Raw genomic sequence first — 24,213 nt, forward strand, 5'->3', positions numbered from 1 at the left:
AGTGTCCATAAATATATCCATTTTACAGTTGTAAAGGATTAACTGGCATCCCCATTTGTGTAGTGAGTGATAATGTCTTCCGGTAATTTAAATCATTATAGCATATGAGGTCCCAGCTTGAGAAAGCAACTACAACAGATGCAGAAAATAATAGGACCACAAATACGCAGTGATAGCGGGATTTCCTCAATAATAATGGCTGTCACTACAGAATAGGGGCAGATACCAACCCCGTGCCTGTTAACGGTAACCTAAACCGCTTGGATTACCCATTGGCAGTCAACTCCTCAGAACGTGAGCCAGCCCACATCTTCCAGAAATCTGCTTCATCCTAACCCTGTAGTCTAGCGCTGAACTGGAGCCATGCTCCGATTGGGCATAGGTCCCAGGCTTCGCCCCATCTGGTCCCTCTGATTGGTCGGTCGAGTCGTCCGTCCTCCCGGTGGCTCTGCGCTAGGCTAGGCTGAACGCCCCCCTTCCCTTTGCTCCCCGGCTGTGGACGGCTGCGGTGGGTCGGAGCCGCCGAGGCTGGAGCGCGCGCCCGGCCGCCATTTTGTGCCCCCCCTCCGGCGCCGGTGACCCCCCCGCAGACCGCACAAGATGGCGGCGGCCGGGCCCGCGCCCCCCCCGGCAGTGGCCCGCCTGGAGGGTCGCGAGTTCGAGTACCTGATGAAAAAGCGCTCCGTTAGCATCGGGCGGAACTCGTCTCAGGGCTCGGTGGACGTCAGCATGGGCCACTCGAGCTTCATCTCCCGTCGCCACCTGGAGATCTTCACCGCGGCGCCTGGGGGGACCGGGGTTGATGGTGGGGGCTTCTACCTGCGCTGCCTTGGGAAGAACGGCGTCTTCGTTGACGGGGTCTTCCAGAGGAGGGGAGCCCCGCCACTGCAGCTGCCCCGATTGTACGTCTGAAGGTGGAGTTTTGGGAAGATGTGTTGGGCTGCAGCATTTGACTTATTTGGAGGTGGCATGCATGTACCCTTTTAAATGATTGAAGGGTGCCTGTTTCCTGTCATTGAAGAGGAGCAGTTCGTGTTCCATTGGTATTTGGGATGCATTCCATTTTGATTGGTGATGCATGACTCTCCAATTGCTATGTTGTACTGGTATTATGGGAAATAACTAAGCATTCCATGTTATGAAAATAGCCGTTCTGATTTGTTTTTTTGAGAGGGGCTGGGTTGTGTTCCTGTCCGATACGTAGGCATGTCTATCTGATATTGGAAGTGGAGGTGACTATTTTTATGGGAGCATTGTCCGCCTCGTGGGAGGGCGTGCGTCTGTATTTGCATTTGTTCACCTGTTCCCTTACGATCAGCTTTGGTGGATAGCGCTCCAATGTTTATATGACTTAGTCCATATTGTTCTTATTAATATATTGATATACTCTCCACCATCATATTATGTACATGTTCTTTTCAGTATAATGCTTGATCTGTTTGACGAGCTGGATGGATGTCCTTTGATGCAGTCTGAACGAGCAATAATAACATCATCTGATAACATCTGACCAACATTGCAACCGACCTGTCATTGTTCTTCCTTGGACGAGAGCGTAGCGCTGCTCTTTAACGTAACCGACAGACAGATGCCCGTGCACAGTATGTTCGCTGGGGAGACTTGAGATTACCGGCTCAGGATTATCCCTCCTGGCAGGTTTTGCATTGCACCCTTTAAACACAGTGTTTAAAATATTGGGGTCAAGAAGAGTCCTTCACTTCCCTCAGTGGGTTTGCGGTAGCCTCATTTACGTTCTGTTTACAGAGGTGGGGCTCCTCCTCTACATAGGATGTGGCTGCCTCATCGTGCACGTAATGTTTACAGAGGTGCCCCCTCCCGCGTGGCCCGTTGTCTCAGCCTTGATTTACACACCGCAGATGGCAGACACCATCGTATGCAGTAGATCAGTGGAGCCTTGCGCGCGCCCTCCCCTCTCTAAAACGTAAGTTACTTGCATAATTGATTATCTTCTAGGACGCATCCATGGGAGAATTGGAAGTGTTCTCCTTGTTGTGCACAAGGTGCTTGAGAGACTGGGCCTTAAGGGGTTGCATCTGTGCCGAGCTCTTCAATTTTACATTCCCGAGTCACCTATACCCAGATTATACTTTGTGTTTCTGTTTCATACATTGTTTGTTTACGAATGCCCAGATTATCGTGGGCTAGACTTGTTTCCTGCAGTTCATAATGTGTTCTGCTGTCATTTGGGCGAACTGTCAGTACACACTTGGCTTGGAAACAGCACGCATTAGGCCATTCTGGCTGGTGAAAAGTAGCTGTCTAGTCATACCAGGCTTTTAGAAGAGGTGGTTGGTTTATCATGCTCCAATTGTTTTCAGTGAGTGGGGGTTATCTTGCAACACGTTATTTGGTACAATATGTATGCATTTGCAGAAAATGTGGGGGTAGCTAAAGGGTTGCCGTGTGTTGCGAGTGCATCCGATCCATACGTAATATTAATTTTACATTTCACCGGGGAAAGCACTATCATGGCACGCAGAATTTGGAGAAGAAACGAATGAAATAATATTGTGAATACATTGAAAAAAGGTACAAAGTTGGCTGAAGTTGTAATTAAACGAAAGTGCACAGTGAATTTTAATAAGCTGCTTAACTAAAACGACTAGCATGATTGGTTAACTGATGGCTGTGAACGTGGTGCTATTTCTTTTCTGGTTTTTTTTGCATTGCTCGTTTGTATTTCTAGGTTTAATACAGATATACTAAATTTTGTGAATCTCCGTCCCAGGAGATGTTCAAAATGTGCGCATGCCTAAATTGCAGCCTTTCCGATGCATAATACCGTTTTTTTAAAAATGCTCGCTGCCCTAATTTGACTCAAATGTCATTTATTTTTTTGCTTTATAATATGACAAATAGGTTGCCCATTGTGGTATTAGAGAAACCTATTGTCTTCAACGAGATCGTATAATATCTGTCTTTGCATAACAACTAATTTGCACTCTTTTTACGGGAGACTTTTCCTTATAAAGTTTCATTTTTTTGCGATTGATAAATGTAATCCCTTTCGTGATTGATGATTGTTATGGTTCTGCTTGCCACAGAGGACGCAGTGCTTTAGTGCACTCTAAATATCTGCGCGTTTCCGCCTTAATCGTGTTGTCTGTGAGTGCCCGGGGCAACCTTGAAATAGTTTAGCTTCCCCATTCAGTAAATCCTTTCTAAGGTCTTGGTCTCTGTAGCTCTGTATTACAGATTTGCATTATACACTGCTTACAAACTGGAAAAATAATACACCCTGCTTCCACCAGGCAATAACAATACCACATGGAACCGAAAAATATTCGTATTGTGGGACTGACAAACATTACATGTTTGTGCATATAAACGGGATATGAACAATAAGTAGCTTCATGGTAGGGGCTATTAAGACAAATAAGAAGTTGACATTAATTTATTACGTTTTGTTGCTTAAGTTTACCTTTTGGTACGCTCTAAAACTGTACTTATAATTTATGAGCCTACAACTGTTGCTGTTGCTGTCTGGAACTTTTAGGATGGAAGTCAGTGTGGATAAGAGCTACGCTGCCCTCTGTCAGCAAATTTTGACATCACTGGATGAGGTGGCTCCTCTACGGAAAGTGAGGAACAGACCTAGAGGGACTAACCTGGTTTACTGAGGAACATGGCCAGTCCAAGCTCCGCTGTAAGCAGGCGGAATGCACATGGAGGAGAGGGTATAAGGAGCGGGACAGGGCTGCATATAAAGCTACTCTGCTGGAATATAAGCTCCAGCTAAGGAGCGCTAAAGCAAGGTTTTTGGAAGATACCTTGGCAAAAGCTCCTAATAAATAGCAGACCTTGTTCAAGCTGGTTAAAAGCTTATCCAATCCTTCCTGCGCTGTATCATCTATCCCTGCATCTCAGGAACTCTGCGATTCTTTAGCCCTCGCTTTTGAGGAAAAAATTAGGAACATTCTGAATGGACTAGCAGCCTCCAGACAGCATACACCATCTTTGCTTCCTCCTTCGGTATCTCCCTGTCATCTGGAATCCGAAGAGAGTAATAACAAGGAGGGGACCTCCCAGTTGTTAAGCTTCCCTGCTCCCTCGCTGGAGGAATTTTGCGCTCTGGCCAATTGCGTATCTTCAGGTTCACCCCTAGATCCTATGCCGCATAAGGTCTGGAAGGCCTTCCAAGACGAGCTGTTTCCCCCGCTACATTCAATCTGCTGCCAATCGTTGGCTACAGCATCAGTTCCAGACAGTTGGAAGTTGGCAATAGTAACACCTTTGTTAAAACAAGCATTTACAATGCAATGGTTTTGCCTTTGTTAAAGTTAGAGCTATTGGCATTGCTCTTGACATTATTTTTATTTGTTTTTTTTTAACATAAATAAATGGCATTGTCATTTACAATGCCAATAGCTTATTCTCTCGCAAATGACACACACAAACACCTACAGAGAGCCCCCCACACACACACACACAGAGCGCCCCCACACACACACCCACACAGAGCCCCCACACACACACCCACACAGAGCCCCCACACACAAACCCACACAGAGCCCCCCCCCCCACACACAGCCACACAGAGCCCCACCACACACACCCACCCAGAGCCACACACCCACCCAGAGCCACACACCCACCCAGAGCCACACACACCCACCCAGAGCCACACACACCCACCCAGAGCCACACACACACACCCAGAGCCACACACACACACCCAGAGCCACACACACACACCCAGAGCCACACACACACACCCAGAGCCACACACACACACCCAGAGCCACACACACACACCCAGAGCCACACACACACACCCAGAGCCACACACACACACCCAGAGCCACACACACACACCCAGAGCCACACACACACACCCAGAGCCACACACACACACACCCAGAGCCACACACACACACACCCAGAGCCACACACACACACCCAGAGCCACACACACACACCCAGAGCCACACACACACACACACCCAGATCCACACACACACACCCAGAGCCACACACACACACACCCAGATCCACACACACACACACACACCCAGATCCACACACCCAGAGCCACACACACACCCAGAGCCACACACACCCACACACCCAGAGCCACACACACCCACACACCCAGAGCCACACACACCCACACACCCAGAGCCACACACACCCAGAGCCACACACACCCACACACCCAGAACAACCAAGGTCAGCCTCTTGTGCTAAAGAAATGGCCAGGAAGGACACAATTTCAGATTCTCGAGTGGCTAACTACCAAAAGAATGTTTGGAACTCAGATTAAAATTGCCAGTTCTTAATTTAGCAAGGCCATTCCTAGGAAACAGATCATTCATTGATTTAATAACAAGATAGGTTCTCCAAATATCTATGCATAGAAAGAATAAAGGAACACAGTCTAAAAACAAGCGTTAAAATAATTTGCCAGACACAAATACATGGAAACAGGTATGACATGGCTGTGTGGGATGTAAATGATGGTTGCAGACAGTCAAGGTGCCACAGTTGATCATATGTTCACGGGTACAAAGCAGAAATCAGCCCTTTTACGTCAACAATGGTTTGTTTGCTGAGTCTTGACCTTGCACCAAATGGGAACAGTCCAGCCCGAATTGTGTGTCATTTGCTTTCTCGCCATTACCTCTTCCCTTGACCTCAGTCCCCTATCTGGCCTCTGCCCATGCCGGGCACACTGCCTGCAGTCTCTCACTCCTGCCTCTACTTCTTATGCATTAAAAGCCTCTCATTCACAGCCTGTCATCACTTTGTAATATTCAGTCACACTTGGCAACCCCCGCAGTGAATCTCTGCGCAGCTTCTTGGGACCTCGACTCCAGCCCGTTTCCTTGTCACTAACTCACGCGCACGTACCTCTTGCGCGTGCACCGGTCCAGGATGAAGAAGCGGCAGAGGTGCAGACGGGCGCAGTCCTGGCCCGGACACCGTTCCCTCGAGCACGTGCGGATGGCGGACAGCGCCAGCACCAGCCCCGCCGGCTCCAGCAGCAGGAAGCGGGAGGCCTCCTGTCGGAGGATGCTTGTGATGTGCGTCGGTGAGAGGCTGAGGTGCTTCCGGATCTCGGGAACGGCCAGGCACCCGCTGCGCTCACACAACACCAGGCTCAGGAAGGATGAGATGGCAAGGTCGGACATGGAGGGCTGCTTGGCCGGATCTGACTCTGTGCTCTTCTTCCACATGGCGAGGATGAATGACTGAAAGCACGTGTATAGCGCCTCGTAAGCCCAGGGTGATGGTGAGCGCTTCTGAGTTGCGTTATCTAAGGCTGTCAACAGGAGCAGTGCATGTGACAAGTCGCTTCCGAGGCCATCAGTGTAAATAACTGCATGCAGCCTGGCATTTCAAAGCCAGTGCGCCTCTCTGAGTAAGAGTGCGGGTCACTCCGCTAGCTTGTGTGGAAAGTATCTCCTGGGTTTTCCGGTGCCACCAGTCACTCGTAGAACTGGTGCTTTTTTTTTTTTTAGATTATCACTGTTTGTCAAATCACTCCTGGAGTTGGTGAACTGAGTGCCGTAGGGAGCGTGCCCGTCACTGTCTAGAATTGGTCTAAACTCAAGAGGCGCCGCAGACGAGTAGGTCACTCCTACAGGTGGTGTACTGTGTGACGCCGGGTGCGTGCCAGTCCCTCCCAGAGTTAGTGCACCGGGTACAGCCTGGGCTGCCGGGTGCGTGCCAGTCACTCCTAGAGTTGGTGCACTGAGCACAGCCTGGGTTGCCGCGTGCCTGTCAGTTGCTCCTGGAGCTGGGACAGGTCTGCCTTTGGTTTGCCAGGTGCATGCCGGTCACTCTAGACAACAGCTGATGTTCGCGGGAGGCTGGTCGGATACCGGTCACTCTCTCGCTCCTCTCTGTTTGCAGGACGCTCGTGCCTCCGACTGGCTCCCGTTAGTCTGTTGTTTCCCTTCAGTCGTCCTCGCCCTTCCTCTTCTTCTTAGAGCAGACTGAAGAAACGAAACCGAACCAGGGAGGGCAGCAGAGGGCGGGGCAGCGGAGACTGCAGGTGCAATGGAAACAACGCAGAACCTTGGTCTGTCTTATTATCCCCAGTAAAATGCCATTTTCAAATGTTTGTAATTTAAATGAAGTTATTTTGTGTCAGTCCCATGTGCCTTGTGGCAGATCGCCCTATTTATGAAGGGAAAACATCCGTTTGGTTCATCTATGAATCTGTGTGTAGGGGCCATTTTAGTTATTGATAAAATCAAGAACACAGAACGAAGCTGCAGCCAATCGCAGGGCGGCTCCAGCGATGACGCGGCGGCTCGAGAACCAATCTTAGCGCGGCGGCACTGAGGGGGCTCGACCGCCTCAGCCAATGGGAAGGCAGCTCCTTTGTTCTTGCTCATGACGCGGCGGCTCGAGAACCAATCCTAGCGCGGCGGCACTGAGGGGGCTCGACCGCCTCAGCCAATGGGAGGGCAGCTCCTTCGTTCTTGCTCTCCGCGGCCCCGGCGAGGTCCTCAAGTTATTCTCGGCCCCGGGCAGCGGCGGCAATCAGGGAGGCAGCGTTTACACCGTAGTAGGAGGCGGCAGAGCGCTCGGGTGCCACTAGTGCCTTACCAGATTCGGGGGCGTTCCCGAGAATCGGCTTTCGGCTGACGTAGCCAAAAGCCAAAAATTCTCGGGAACACCCCCGAATCTGGTCCGGCATTGACGGACAGGCCCGTCTTCCAATGGCTAGCCTCCATTTATGGAGCTAGCCAATAGAAGACGGGGCGGATTCCAAGCCCCATATACTATTCTCATTAGGTTTTTTCTAGCACATGCGTACTTCGTACGCATTGGCTAGTCAAAACCTAAAAGGCTACCTTGGACCCTCTCTGCTCAGCCAATTACAGGCCTATTTCGCTCCTACCATTTGCGATAAAAATCCTTGAAGTGGGTTACGAGAGCCTTGGCCAACTTCCTGGAAACCAACCTCTGCCTGGATGCAGCCCAATTTGGCTTCAGACCGGCCCATGGTGCTGAGACTGCACTGCTCACCGTGTTGAGCGATCTGCGAACGTGTGTCGACAGGGGCAAGTAAGCATTTTTAGTGCTGCTTGACATGTCGGCCGTGTTCGACGCGGTGGACCATGAGGTCCTACTGGGCCGTCTTCGAAATGCGGGAATAACGGGCCTGGCCTTATCCTGGTTAACATCATATCTCGGCAATAGACAACAAGCTGTGGCGCTACCACCTTTTCGCTCTGCCATACGACAGGTGAACCAAGGTGTCCCCCAAGGATCTGCGATTAGCCCGATCCTTTTTAATCTTTACCTCCAACCCTTGATACATCTAATAAAGTCATTCGGCATACAAGTCATCAATTATGCCGATGACACTCAATTGATTTTTTTCTTTTGAGGGTACTGAGGTGGTTTCAAGGGACACTTTTCACCATTGTATGTCGGCCACAGCAGAGTGGTTGCAAGCCAACTCCAATTCAATGGGTCGAAAACGGAGGTACTGCACTGCTCCCTAGACTGACTCCATCGCGCACTGCCGGAAGATTTTTGGCCAACTTCTATACCGGGCTCGGTGGAGGCCGCAGAATCGGCTCGCAATTTGGGAGTTGTATTCGAACCGAATTTACAACTTGATGCCTCGGTGAACAGGACTGTAGGGACTTGTATGGGTCTGCTCCGTGCTCTTCGGAAGATATTACCACTCCTTCCTCGGGAAGCTAGAGCAGAGGTAGTGCGTAGGTCCATTCTCAGTAGGTTAGACTACTGTAACGCACTACTTCTGGGAGCTCCAAAGACCCTGATCCTCAAGTTACAGAAGATCCAAAATATGGCGGCTAAATTAGCTCTGTCTCTCCCGCGCTCTGCTTCTTCTTCTGGAGCTCTGGCTGATCTTCATTGGCTACCGGTCCAGCAGAGGTACACATTTAAGGCTTTATGCCTGGTTTTTGGAGCTCTGCATGGACAAGGACCAATACCACTGCAAAATCTTTTCTCTTGGTACCAAGCTGCCAGACCTTTGAGATCCGCCTCGGCGTTCCTAGTGAGAATTCCTAGGCTAAACAGAGTGAGAATGGGTGGCCGCGCCTTCAGCTTTGCAGCCGCCACAATATGGAACACTCTACCTCTGACGCTGAGGAGTAGACAAGATCTGGTCTCTTTTAAAAGGGATCTCAAAACACATTTATTTCCAAGAGTAGTCTAAAGCATACACCGGATGGTTGAACTGATCTCAGCACCAGGATACCCTTTGGGTGACAGCCGCGCTTAACAAGCATTAAATACATACAAATACATACATACAACGGCAAATCCAGATTGCTACTTCGATAAAAGAAATATATATATATATATATATATGACTCCAGTGAGTAAAGAGCGAGATAGTTAATCCTTTCTTGTAACACATGCAATCAAAATGGGTCAACCACACACTTGTAACCACCACCCAAAATAGGCCTGCAATGTGTGAGAATACAAAGGCCTGTTGGCAACATAATATAATGAAATAATTTTATATATAGGGCTTAATGGATGCACTATGCTATGCCAAAGCCTCTTTCCTTAGTAAGGATATTCAACAAAGCTGGAACACTCTCTCCGGGTTTCACACAGCATTAATATGACTCTGCAGCCAGCACTTTTCTCCTCCCATCAGGCCATGAAAATGTTACTAGACTTTCAGATCTAGTGACTTGAATAATCTATTTACACTAATTGTAATGCCCTTCACCCATAAACTCGTCTCAAACTGTAGCATCCTAGGCAAATATTTTATTTCACAGTCGGGTTTAGGTCTCGCCTGTCAATGCGCATGCGCATTGAGCTTGCAAGACTATAGGGGCTTAAACAAAGTTTAACTAGACTGGCGATTTGATGCTGTGCCCGTGCGCTTTTAGGTCAATGCGCAAGCGCATTGAGCTAAAATGCGCGTGCACAGCATCAAATCGCCAGCCATCTGTTCCCCAGCTTGGCGCCTCCGCTCCTGCTCTCTCCTGGCTGCTCCTCCCCTAATTATTCACGGCCAGCCGTCCGTACTTTCACGGCCGGCAGGCCGTGTCTCGTTTTATTTTTGTTCTTTGGCCTCAATTACCAGTCATCTAAACGCATATCTATTGTGCCTACAAATTGGCCGTAAAGTGTACGCCCTGGTATTCAATTGTCTTTTCCCGCAAGGAAATTTTGCAAGGTTTGACCTGCCATAATTCATCGGCCGTATAGCTTGATAGCATCCATCAATAACCAAGTGCAGTCATCTTTGATCAACTTGTGACTGTGGCTCCCTGCACAGACAGGTTTGTATAGGAGGAGGCATTCCTAACGAATTCCTTTGTCTCTCACTTGTTGCAGTTTACCATTGAAACCCAATATGAATCTTAGCAAAGCTCAATGTGTAGTGTATCAACTGCTGACCTGTTACACATTCTCATTCTCATACGCCAACTCGACCTTTCAGCTTTCAATGGTAAATTGAGTACTACGATAAGTGACGTCAGCCAGCCATCTGTTCCCCAGCTTGGCGCCTCCGCTCCTGCTCTCTCCTGGCTGCTCCTCCCCTAATTATTCACGGCCGGCCGGCCGTACTTTCACTTTCACGGCCGGCAGGCCGTGTCTCGTTTTATTTTTATTTTTTGGCCTCAATTACCAGTGATCTAAACGCATAACTATTGTGCCTACAAATTGGCCGTAAAGTGTACGCCCTGGTATTCAATTGTCTTTTCCCGCAAGGAAATGTTGCAAGGTTTGACCTGCCATAATTCATCGGCCGTATAGCTTGATAGCATCCATCAATAACCAAGTGCAGTCATCTTTGACCAACTTGTAACTGTGACTCCCTGCACAGACAGGTTTGTATAGGAGGAGGCATTCCTAACAAATACCTTTGTCTCTCACTTGTTGCAGTTTACCATTGAAACCCAATATGCATCTTAGCAAAGCTCAATGTGTAGTGTATCAACTGCTGACCTGTTACACATTCTCATCCGCCAACTCGACCTTTCAGCTTTCTATGGTAAATTGAGTATTAGGATAAGTGACGTGAGGACCGTGTAAAATGACTGATGCATTGCTATAAATATGTCTATTTTAGGCACTTTGAATAAAAGTGCTGTACAAAGAACACATTTTTACTGCAGAATAATAACAAATCTTTCCCACTATGAATATTCTCGTAGTATTTTTCAAAATTTGTGAAGGAAAACTCTAGTGCCTCCTTCACTCAGTTAGGGCGTTCAAAAACTGCTGTAAACCAAGAATGTGGGAACACCTGTTTAGGGGCGGTGTTTAGGTGTTAGCCAATACTTTTTGAAATTAATAAAACTAGTTATAATCTATACCTACTCAAAGGGTTGCCAGCCAGCCCTCTTAAGCCATTGGTCTGTTGTGTCTGTGTTCTATTTTTTTTTCTTCCACCCACTACAGTGTTGGACAGTGGATCAGCCTGCATCATCCACTGGCTAAGTTTAAAGTGAGTGATGGCATTCTGTCCTTTCACAAGTAGCACATCCTCACACAAAGTAGTTCCCTCTGAGTGAAGGGACTATGTTGGCAATGCACACTTTTTTTACACCAAAAAATCCGCTTTTAGCCAAAGTTATTTTTTTTATTGGTTAGGATCCCAGTAGATTCCCCCCCCCCCCCCCAGTACAGTTTTACACAAAATAAATAAAGCGTTGGCAAAGCCAAAACACAGGCAGCCATTTCAGACATAATGTCTGTGCCAATGCTTGCTACCATATCGCATTGGTATTTATATAGTGGCTTTCGCACCCCTTGCAAGGTCTAAAGTGCTGGTCTAAGTGGTCCTAATGCCCAGTTGTTTTTATATCGCGTTATAACCCTCGTGAGTGTAGGAAGCTGGCTGTTTGTGATATATCAATAATATGATATAGCATAAATAGTGCAGTGGTTCCAAGTGGACAGGGGCTTTCCAAGCAATCCCAAAGGGCTCTATTAGGGTGTCTGCAGTCTGCACACTCCCTGACTCCCCCATATGCTTGCTCACCAGTGTCTCTCCCACCCTTCCTTTGATCTCTGCTGCGAGTTCTCACAGGCTCCTCTCCGCCCTCTTCCTTTAATGGCCCTCCCCCTCCAATGGCCCTCCCCCTCCCCAGCACAGAGCACGAAAACCGGTTCTTATCCGCCTTTTAAGGGGTCCAAACTTGAAGTACAGGGCTCGTCCTGCAGCAGAGGTACATAATTGAACGTGTTCGGTGCCTGCATTTTATGCGCGAATGCACGCAATTACACAGACCGCTGTACTTGGTTGTCAAGCTTCATAATGTAAATACAGGCAAAGCTGTAACCGATCGGCCTACAGGATATTTTTCTCAAAACGCCTCGGTAGCTTTTTGTCAGATTTTGAGCAGCAAATTCCGGTGATGGAAGTGTATAGCACTTTCTGGCGTATACAAATATTTCCAGATGCCAGTAACAGCAAAACTGACACACACCCCACACACACACACCCCCAAACACCCACCCACAACCCCACACACACACAACCCCCCCACAACCCCACACACACCCACAGCACCCCACACACAACCCCCCACACACAACCCACACCCCCATCCCACACACACAACCCCCCACACACACAACCCCTCACACACACAACCCCTCACACACACAACCCCTCACACACACAACCCCTCACACACACAACCCCTCACACACACAACCCCTCACACACACAACCCCTCACACACACAACCCCTCACACACACAACCCCACACACACAAACAACCCCCCACACACTCACAACCCCCCCCACACTCACAACCCCCCCCACACACACAACCCGCCCACACACAACCCCACTCACCCCCACATACCCACCCCCCCATACACACACACCCATCCAACACACCCACACCCCCACACCCACATCACTATGCGCTACCACAGCATCACTGAACGCCACAGCATCACTCGCCACCACAACAACTGGCACTTCTTGGGTTGCCTTGTCCTACAGCTACATTCGAACTGGTCTGAACTAGAGTCTCATAATTTTCTCAATTTTGCAGTAAAACGATCAAAGAGGTACTAACTTAATTTCAACAACATTATTGAAGTGCAGTTTATCTTGTCTTCCTCAGTACTTCGTACATCTCTCTAGAGATGTGGCCTAACGACCAGAGCTGCCATCTAAGTCACGTACATACAAAACATGTTGCATTACAAATGCTATAAGTGTCACATTCGCGAAAGTTATAACTATTGGCATTGTAAATGACAAAGCTATCAATTTAGCTATTTTAAAAACCAACACGTAAATAAAATATTTGTCATTTACAAGACCAATAGCTCCAACTTTTCTAATGCGAGACCTATTGAATTTCCAATGCTTGTTTTCATTATCCCATACAAGAACACACACCTTGAAATATTTGAGTTTTAAGTATGTCTGCTGTACAAAAACACTTTTTTTTCATTTATTAGACCAAACTTTTCCTCCAAGTTTAATAAAAAAAAAATCTAGCCCACAAATTAATGTACAAGTGACTTCTGACATGTCTTTTAGTTCACTAACAGCATTGAGATCAGGGCGGAGCAAGACTGTTTCTCTGTTCATATTTGAAAAACTGTCGCTTTTAATAAATATATTACTAAAGATTTATGCGGTAAGGCTCTGCCATTTACTGACAGTCATTTTCAATTTAAATGGCCACAATCTTTGCCACTGACGTGCAGTTTTACTGATATGTTATGTATGGGGAAATTTATAAAGCACATGTACACTGACAGGTCTCTTGGCACTGAGTTAGAAACCACTGTTATCTGAGTCCGTGCCTAGCTATAGGCTTGAGTGAATAGCAATGTTTTCAGCTTTTTCCTGAAACACATGTATTCTGCTGTCTGATAGCGATAGGCATAGATTCCAAAATTGGGGTCCTAGTGTAGAGAATCTTGTCCCTCCCGTACTTTTGCATCTAAATCTTGGGACCACCAATAAATGCATCTATGCAGATCTGAGATTGCGTTTTGGGTAATATCTGTGGATCCTTGTGGATAGATATTTGGGACCTTTGCTGTGGATCGCTTTCGCTTTAAAGATAATGCATCCTGTTTTAAACATAGACAGCTATGACACTGGGAGCCAGTGAAACTCCTTCATCAGCGGTTTCGTGTGGCAGTGTCTAGGTTGTTGATAGATGATCCTAGCAGCTTGGTTTTGTATCATCTGTAGTCAGTAATTTTGGTTAATAGTGAGACACAGGTAAATATCATTAACTTAATCAATTCTGAACAAAATCAAGGCAATAATATTTTGAGTGCTGGCCTCTCTGGTAAAGAATCTTGTAATTTTCCTAAACTTCCTGAGTTGGAGAAAGCAGGAAGACAACTGTGCTTATGTGGGGTTTCATGGATAGGTCCGTGCCAATTTGAATGCCAAGACTTTTTACCATGCTCTTGTGGTAGGGTGCAGGGCCTAACCCTGTAGGCCAGTGAGCAGGAGTCCAATAGTTTAGTTTATTTGTGGGGAGGACATTCTCTATTTTATCAGAGTTAAGTTTTAACTGATTGCTATTCATTCAGTCTCGGACGAACAGCATGGTATTCTGGAGTAACTCCTTAGAGTCCGTTGGCTCATCAATTGATCTTCATTTGTTTGAGTGTATATATCGGAGGGTGGATGTAAAGTTTAAAAGGATGGGGGGACAGGGAGGAGCCCTGTAATAACCCACAGTTCATGCTGACTATAGCAGAGTTATAAGGTGAGAGACAAACTGATTGCTTTCGATCTTTTAGGAAGGATTTCAGCCAATTTATGGCAGTTCCCCTGAGACCTGCCTCAGCAATTTGATCCACTAAGATCTCATCGTCAACGGTATCGAACGCTGCAGATAGATTCAGTAGGACCAATGTCTGAGTACATCCATCATCAGCCTTTTCTTTTAGGTCGTTCACTTCAGATAGGATGATTTCTTCGGTGGAGTGAGAGGGCCGAAAGCCTACCTGGTGGGAATCCAGGAAATTGGTCTCTTCTAGGAATGAACAAAGATTTTTAGCTACATGTACCTCTAGAATTTTAGTGGGAAAAGGGAGAAGGGATCTGGGCCTATGATTGTCTAAATGCTGAGGGTTCACACCTGTTTTTATTAAAACATTTTTTTTAAGCGGAATGATCATTGCTTCTTTGAAGGCTGGGGGTACATCTCCTTGCATAAGGGATAGGTTCAATAGGTAGAGAGTGCTCTCAGGAAAGGAAGTAAGGATACGTTTTTGTATATGGGGCGCAAACGTCTTAAGGAGAGTGACTTTACTTTGCTTAGTAATTCTGTAATTCAATTCAAATTGAATAGTGAATTCTGTAATTTGTTCTTTGTTTATGCGGGAGAGGGTAGACATGGTAGTAGGCTTACTGCATCTTTTCCTGCAAGCCTTTCCGTCTTAACCTTCTGCTCCCCTTTCACTGGGCTCAATTGCATCCTCAGCGCCAAGAAACTGCTAGGTATATGTGCGCTTAATAAATGCTTTTACATTCAAATTCGGTACGGGCAGCATCAGTCCCATAAAGAAGTGTCGTCCGTGTACATGGCTACTACATGGGTGGTGTCTCCCACTCCTATCCCCTTTTTGGCAAGTTAGTCCCTCCGGTAAGTCACCAAGGGATCCACAGCGAGGGCAAAAAGTAGCAGCGACAGGGGCACCCTTGCCTAATGCCCCTCTCAATAGCGTAGACCTCTGAAACTACGTGGCATGTGCACACTTGCGCTGCGTATAACAGATGGATCCAAGCCAAGTATCGGTGGCTAAAACTCATTTTCCGGAGCATTTGCAAATTATTTAAATGTTGTATGACCAGCCTGATTGTCACACAATTCACTTTACAAAATTGTCCAACTTTGCAGTTAGGGAAATAAAAAAGCAATCTCCAGTATAAAATAAGCAGCAATGTGTAAGGATACAAAAGCTTACATTTGACCTCTGTCTTTGAACACATAGCAAATGTGTCAAGATTAAAAGCAGATTTAAATGCATCTTTTTCTCATTCACTTACTGAATGGACAGAACACATGTTCTTTGGCAGCTTAAGCTTACTCTCCAGACTGGGCCAGTGGGTCCTAAAAATAGCTCACCCTGATAAAATCTGACTCTCCATAGTGAGTGAGCAAGTAGATTTCCTGAAACCCGGGCCCATGAACTGGAAGATTGGTGAACTATCCACTCAGGGCGTCACCAATAGGTGCAAAAGTTATCTAGAAATGCTATGATACAGTACTTGTATATGGATCATCGGAGTTAATTTATTGTGGCATTGGTAAAAGTTAATGTAAAAAGTCGACCATGTATGTCATACAGACGTTTAGAAAGAAGTTTAACCTGTTCAGAGGTATATTTTCCAGAGTGTTGCCACAATGTGCCTCCTATTGCGTATGACATGAAAGAAGGATATTTGCAAGTGATGAGCTTAATTAATGTCACACAGCCTGCCATTGATTTTGTGATAGATTTTTGGGTTCCCATCCAAGTAGCTTCCATGAAGTATATCAAACAAACAGTATTGGAGCATGGCGGACATTGTAGAGAACACTTTAACCGGCTTGTAATGTAAGTCTACACTAAAGAAAGGCAGTTGAGATATTGCAAGAATCAGTCAGATCTCTCTGTTGTTAGTTTTTTGTATTTCAGGCTGTAACCTTGACATCCCCACTGGCTTACCATTGTAGTCTGAATGTAGCAGTGTAATAATTTCAATTCGACCTGTCAAAATAAATCATTTTACAAATAAAACCCTCCCTTTTAAATATTAAATAGTTACCACTATGTAGGTCGTGTAGTAGCCCACAGGCCAGGCTGCATGGTATTTAAAAGTAGGACCTTTAGAGATGAGCGCTTAGATACCTCGGGGTGATATAGCGCTTTATAAATGAATAATAACATAACATAACATAACATGTAATGGGGGGAGGGTGTGGGGTAATGTCTAGAGCTGCCAAATTTGGAGCTTGGGGTCCAGGTTCGAATTGCTGCATTGGCTAAACATACTGGGATTCTGGGCAGATCACTTAATTTCCCCGTGCCCATGAAGAGCTCCATGAGACCACACATGCGATTAGGCGCACTGTATAAATCGGAGTATACATTGACTAGCACCCAAAAGCAATTTTTACTGTGGCAGGCTAAGTTTTTCTATGTAGAACACTAGAGTACAGATTAAAATACTAATATTGTGTTTCAGAAATTGGACTAGCTAGACAAATAATGAAACTACTACTTGTCTTTATGGGTATTCAATAGGGAAGTCTATTTTTTTAAATATTTATTTTTATTTTTATTAATAGTAAAGAAATGTAACTTTTTTAGAAAGTTACCTTTTCCCTGTCGGAAGTTCCCGGAGGCTAATTTGCATTGGCTCTCCATCTTCTCACAAACCAGTAATTAGTCTTGAGTAGATGTAAAATCTCTACATCGCACAACAGAGCAGACAATGGGCAGAGATGGAGAGAACTCCGTAGAATATTCATGATCGTGGTTGTTGTCATCCTTTCAGAAACTACATTGTCAAATCCTGTTTTACCAGTCTGATGGGTTCACATGTAATATTTGGGGCACCCTTAAAAGGTGAGGGAGAGAACTAGATGCCAAGACCATTCTTATGGATTCACTTTCCTGTTGCTAAAGGACTCTGCTTTTGTCAACTTTCGTCTGTAGGTTTATTGTGTGTGCAGTGGGGTTTTTATTGTTTTGCATTTTGACTTTATTACTGTTTTGGCACTGTATAAGTACTTTACACATTGCCTCAAGTTAAGCATGCCTGCTCTGTGCCATAGCTACCTGAAGGTAAAGCTCATGTTAATTTTGTGACTTTGAAAGATCGCCTTGACAAGTGTTGTACTTACTCCTGGAGTTGGGAAGTCACCCACCGCAAATAACCCCATTTCTTACAGCCAGACTTCTGCTTTCATTGCTGCTTAACTTGATGAATTCCAGTTGTGTTTTAGTTACAAGTGGGCTTTATTTTTAATTAATTTTATTTCCGAAGTATAGTATTTTATATTTCCAATGAAGTAAGAATTTATGTTGCCACTCTTATTTCGTAGTTCAGGGAGTCTTAACATTTTGACCTATGTGGCCCGCATAATAATTTCTTTGTGTAAATACGTTTTATTTGCTTTTATACCATCCATAAACACCAATATAAATCATAGCAGGATCAAGAACGGTCAAGTCAGCATGTACCCATACATTACGTTGTGTGTAAGGGCAATTACATATATGTATTAGTTTAGCAATAGATATAAAGATTCCAAGCCTCTTACAACCATAGGACTACTCCACATTCTTATCACATAACCATGCGTTGTCCAGCCAATTATGAACTAAATGTAACAATATTAACTAAAGCTAATCCAATCTGAAACCGATCAGGGAGCGCAGGAGTCAACATACATGTGGGCGCCCGGGTGGGAGGAGGTCCGGATGTCAAGAAATAGCGAATGGGGGGGGGGGGGGGGGGGGCTGGCGGGGGGTGAATGGTTGGTGTTCCCTCTTCCAAAAAAACCTTTTTGCTTGGACTTGGCCAAAGTTTCACCAATCGTGATGACACTTCTGGCAGAGAAGGGGGGAGTAGAACAGTGATAGTGCCCCTCTAGATCATAGATAAGGGAGTCTGGGTTCAGGGTGGCATCTCATCAGACTTAACCTCTACAGCAGCCAAGTACTGATCCCAGTCAGGGAGTATAGTTGGGCCTACGCGTCCTGCCCTAAGTTTGTGTAACACATCTCTTGGCTAATATCTCAGAATGGAGATCGGCAAGCCACAATAATACAGGTGGGGCAAGGGCGGATTTCCAGTTCATGGCTGTTCTGTGTTTGGCGAGAATCAGCGCCAAGTCTATGAATTTATTAGAGGGTTTCCGCTCAACTGAGCGTGTAGTAAGACCTAACGAGCAATGGGATGCGTCTTTCAGAAGGGAGTAACCCACTACATGCAAAGTTATCGAGCACCGTTTCCCAGTAGTAGCGGATGAGGGGGCAGGACCACACCATGTGTATGAAATCCGCCTTTGTAGAGGAGCAGCTGGAGCAGGTGTCACTAACGCCTTGGTACATACGTGTTGCATGCTTAGGTTTGAGCTGAGTATGGCGGAGATAATTGAACTGGACATATTTAAATCTAGGATTAGAGAAGATTATTTAAGGTATGCCCAGGCTCTTCGACTATTGCTTGTCAGTAAGTGATAGTGCGATGTCCTGTAAGCAAGCAATGACTCACTTGGTATGCTCCTTTCGGTGCGCTGTGAGCCCTAGAGGCTTTTGATGGCGTGATGCAAGCCTCTATGAGTAGCGTTTATAGGAACTGTGAGGTGTCTTGCTCGTCATGTCTTGTGCTAAGCGCAGTGTAGTAGGCATGTGAGGGGGTGTAAATGAGAAACTATCCCGACGGGATACCGTAGTCCTGCACAAGGCTGTCAACAGTAGAAGTAGACAGAATCTTCTCATTGAAGAGGTCGCCCCATGTGGTGAGACCTGCCTCAGTTCACTGAACCACCCCTGCCTGAAGCAAAGTGGAACACCCTGGCGGCACTCATAAGGGCAATGCAGGCGCATATGGAGGCATTAAACGGTGTGCAAGCGTATATTAGCGCCAGTTTGCCTTAGCTACCCTAATGATAACGTTCTAGGACCCTCTGGAAACTTACTTATCAGAGCTCAACAGCCATCGTAGCACAGCTGAGGACGAAACCACACCATGCAGGTGCTCTATTTCCAAAATATGATGGTCAGCCAGTGCATTGGCCACTGCAGCATTGTAGAACTCAGTTCAGTTCAAAAGCTTTATTCGATTATTTAAAAAACAATCCTAAAAGCACACAAAATACATCCATAAATTCTAATACAATTCTCGCTAAAAAGAAGCAAAAGAAGTTACTAAAAATGCAGATACAGTGCAATTCATGTGTCAATAAGACTGTGTAAAGATTAAAAGACCATGCTTTTTCTAGCAGCTATTGATTTCAAGATGTACGTTGCAGTATAAAAACAGATATCAGGATCATCTAAAGAAAAAAGTAACCTCATGGCCGCTTTAACCGTCGTTACTGCCTTTTTTTAAAATAAAGGTTTCAAATAGGCAATGTGGAGGGGTAAAAAGAGGTCACAAATAGAAAGTGAACAATACTCTGTTTCGTAACTCCATTACAGGACATGGTAAAGAAGGGTGGCTTTTCATGAGAGGGAATGTCACTAAAGGATGTACAATTCCAAGCCTTAGTCTAGTGAGGACAAACCGATGTGATGGTCTGGTGAATACCTTTAAATAATTCTGAAAGCCAGTTGTAACCATGTTGGATTAATAATACTGAGGGATTGTTAACAACATGTTTGCGTCTCTACGTACTTGGGCTTTCTTCCTCAAATAAATACACTTAAGCTCTATCTTGGGGATATCAGATAAACTGTCGGGATCATCCAGGATATTTATATTGAATAGATCCTGGCAGTTGACACAACATATTTGATCCATGGGATCTGTGAGCTTTTATCTAGGCGAAGGCAGTCACTAATGATACTTCTTGTGAAACTAGTTTCTTCCTTCTGCCAAATTGCTCTCCATACCATCAGTGGTCTTAAACTAATTAGATCTGACAAATAATCTAACCCCACCTCCTGGTGTGTTATCTCAGTGGAAGCTGACCCAGGCAGACATAACAGTTTTTTTATGAAGCAATTTTCCTCAACTCGCAAATCCACATGGCAACAATACCCCCAAACACCAGAACCATAAAGTGCAATTGAGACACATCTATGACGATATATGTGCAACATGTCGTATATACGACGATCCCCTAGCTTAGTCGCAAATTTTAATATTCCGTAAGCACTTTTAGACATCTTGGCTTTAACATTGGTTATCTCTTGAGACCACATACCGTTACTACTAAAGGTTATACCTAAGTAGCAGAATTTTTTTACAATTTCAATCTTTTGGCCCTCAATGTAAAAGGGCCTCAACTTCCTCGTTTTGTTTCCGCATGACATGATAAAAGTTTTGGTATTATTAAACTTTAATTTCCTGTCCTTAATAAAGCCCGCAAACCTGTCCATCAATCTCTGCAGGCCGCGAGGGGTTCTTGATAAGAGTACAGAATCATCAGCATAAAGCAAAATTGGAATAGCCTGACTGTCTATTTGAGGGGCATCAGAGTTGACCAGCTTGAGCTCTGCGTCAATTGCGTTAATAAAAAGGGAGAAAAGAAGGGGCGCAAGGACACAACCTTGTCTTATGCCTAAATTAACTCTGATACTATCGGTACATTCACCCCCTGGGCCATACCTTATACAGGCAGATAATTTGGAATATAGTCTCGCCAGGAAGTAAATAATCTCAGCAGGGGCACCTTGTTCTAATAGAGTAGACCATAATAGGGCCTGGTCTACCAGGTCAAATGCGCTGCTTAGGTCTGCAAAGCAGAGGTAGACCGAGCCCTGCTTAGCGCGTGTATACTTCCCAATAAAGAGATCTAGGTTTATACATTGTTCAATGGTTCCGAGCCCCTTTCGGAACCCGAATTGGGAACACGCGAGGACTCTGCTATCCTCTGCCCATTTCTCTAACCTGGCCAGCAGCACCCGGCTCATTATCTTGAGGGATGAATCTAACAGGGAAATAGGTCGATATTTTTTCACATCAGACCTATCTCCCTTTTTATAAATTGGAATAATTACAGATTCCCCCCATGTAAGCGGGGTGCTTTCCATAACTGCCGCATTAAAAACTTTGGTCAGGACTGGACCCCACAGTGCCCTATCCGCCTTGTATAGGTCGATAGGCACCTAGGGATAGGTGCTTTCCCTCCCTTACTACACCTGATGGCGTGTTCAACCTCCGATACTGTAATGTTTAAGGGGATAACAGGCCATGAGTCAGCGTCCCCCCGGGATGAATCCGCCACTCCCTCTTGGTCAAAAATATTAGTAAAGTGTGAGACCCAGTGTTCCTCGCTAACTTGGGCGGTAAGGACTGGGGTGTCATCGATCTTCAGAAATGGGCTGTTAACCGTATTCCAAAAGAGTTTGCTATTTGATAGTTCTACGGCTCTGGTCAGGTTATCCCAAGCTTCCTCCTGTAGTTCACGCTTCCTTCGTTTCAACTGCTCTTTATAAACGCCCCTAAGATTAGAGATAAACAGCCTATCCCTGGGCCTACTAGATAAAGCCTTCTTTAGCTTCTGCAATGACTCTGTACAAGCGGAGTTAAACCACCCTATCATTGGTTTCTTGTTACTATGCTTAGTGGTGGTCAGGATGTTATCAATTAAAAGACTTATTCTGTTAAAACTAGCTAGAATCCCTATAGCAGGGGTCTCCAAACCGGTCCTGAAGGGCCGGATCCATGCCAGATTTTTAAAATAACTACATGTATCTCAATGGGGATATCCCAAAAATCTGGCATGGATCCGGCCCTCCAGGACCGGTTTGGAGACCCCTGCCCTATAGGGTCTGTATTACCATCCAGACAGGCGTACAGATCGGGCAAACTTGCCGCCACAATTTTTGTCAAGAGTTTTTCTGAGTTATCTCCTCTCCATTTTATCCTGTGTCCATTTGGTCTATATGGGACAATATCATTAACAACAGTTTTAGCTGCCGAGGCTTTATTACCCCAAATAAATAATGTCACTGTGATACAATTATGGTCGCTGATCGCAAGATCCAATACGACCGGAGTATCACAATTAATGCTAATATCATATGAGATCAACAAATGGTCAATAATAGTGGCGGAGTTCCTCCCGGTAAAAGTTGGGACGGAGTTTCCCTCTATATCTTTGGCGGTCTGTAATATGATTAAATCATACTTTGCCAGAACTATATTCAGTGATTCTCCATAGGTACTGTGGGTAAAGGGAATACAGCCCTCAGCTCTATCATCATTAACCCCACATGCCTTGGTCAGTGATAAGGGACACATTGGGATATGAAAGTCCCCACCCCAAATGAATGCAAAATTAACGTGATTGTCCTGACAGGTCTTATCCAGAGCCCTCTCTAGTTCACTAACAGATGAACGTGAAGAGTCAAACAAATTATTATAATGATTGATCAGTAGGATGTTCCGACCATTTTTGTGGCATAGCCATATCACTTGGGAGTGACAACCGACCTTTTCATGTGAAATAACTTTCACTGGGAGGTTAACCGAAAGTAAAATAAGGAGACCGCCCTTGGCTCTACCCATGGTCGATTCCTGTGCTGGTAGGTTAAATGAAACAAATCCCTCATAGTTAATATTTTCCACGCATCATGTCTCTTGGAGGCATAATATATCATATTTATTAACAAAGTCTCTCCAACCCAGGGAATCCAATTTGCTATTCCATCCTGCAATATTACAGCTAGCCAGATTGTACCATCTACCATTAGCTTCTAATCCAGGTTCGGGGACTTCCTTTGTTATCCTTTGGGAAACCACTGCAGGCACCATTTGTACTGTATTAGTAGTTAACCTGTCATTTCCTGATGTGGTAGGGTTACACTTTCCATTTATCCCACCCTGAGCCACATTATCTTGCGACATCCAAACTGTGTTACTTTCAGAGCCATGTTCCTCCATAGCAGACTGTTCTCTAGTTAACAACTCTAAGGCGTCTGATGGTAAACCTAAACCCCCTTCCTGGTTCGACTGGTTCCCTAGTTCCTGGTTTGAATAGTGCAGTCAATCAACTGCCTCCAAACAGCTAAAACGATTATAACTGTAGAATGTGTTATGGAAATACATGGGGTCTGGTCTACCCTTGGCTCCCCTATATCCTCCCCTCCCCACTATTCTAATCCAGTCATCAGACCTCCCCCAGATCTTCCCGCACAAGATGGTGGGTAGAAAAAGGTCAGTGGTAGTGTCTGGATGGTGGTGTCCATCGCATGGTTTGCTCATGCGCATATATGAAAGACAGCTCTAGGGTCTCTAAAGGTCACCACTGCACAGTCGCCTTTTATCATTTTAGCCGTTCTGCCCAATCCTTCTTACCATAATAATCTCACTTGAGATAAAAGGGGGCAGTGGTCTGTTTAAATTGAGCCAGCTGACTACCTTATTTTTAAGTGAGGCAAATGGTTACTTTGCCTGCTCTCTAAGGGCTGGCACACCGGCGAAAACCACTACGTGGGGGTTAGCTTCAGGGGGCAGATCTGGTAGTAATATTTTCCCCTCTATATTGCTAACTGCTTGTGCCTTTTCTTTACACGGGGAGTCAGGTTTCCTTAAAACAGTAGATGATGTAACTGACGCCCCG

At 45.6% G+C, this 24,213-nt stretch overlaps 1 protein-coding gene across 1 annotated transcript in view; it reads left to right on the forward strand.

Annotated features, from left to right (window-relative positions):
- Positions 1 to 438: 438 nt before the first annotated feature.
- FOXK2 (forkhead box K2) overlaps positions 439 to 24,213 on the forward strand; it is a 360,578-nt gene continuing 336,803 nt past the window's right edge. The window contains exon 1 of the mRNA XM_086930592.1: positions 439 to 902. Within this exon, the coding sequence (XP_086786718.1) occupies positions 601 to 902 (302 nt within the window). The 5' untranslated portion in view covers positions 439 to 600. The remainder of the gene's footprint in view (positions 903 to 24,213) is intronic.

This window comes from Lissotriton vulgaris, chromosome 7 (genome assembly GCF_964263255.1).
Source record: "Lissotriton vulgaris chromosome 7, aLisVul1.2, whole genome shotgun sequence".
Classification (NCBI taxonomy): domain Eukaryota; kingdom Metazoa; phylum Chordata; class Amphibia; order Caudata; family Salamandridae; genus Lissotriton; species Lissotriton vulgaris.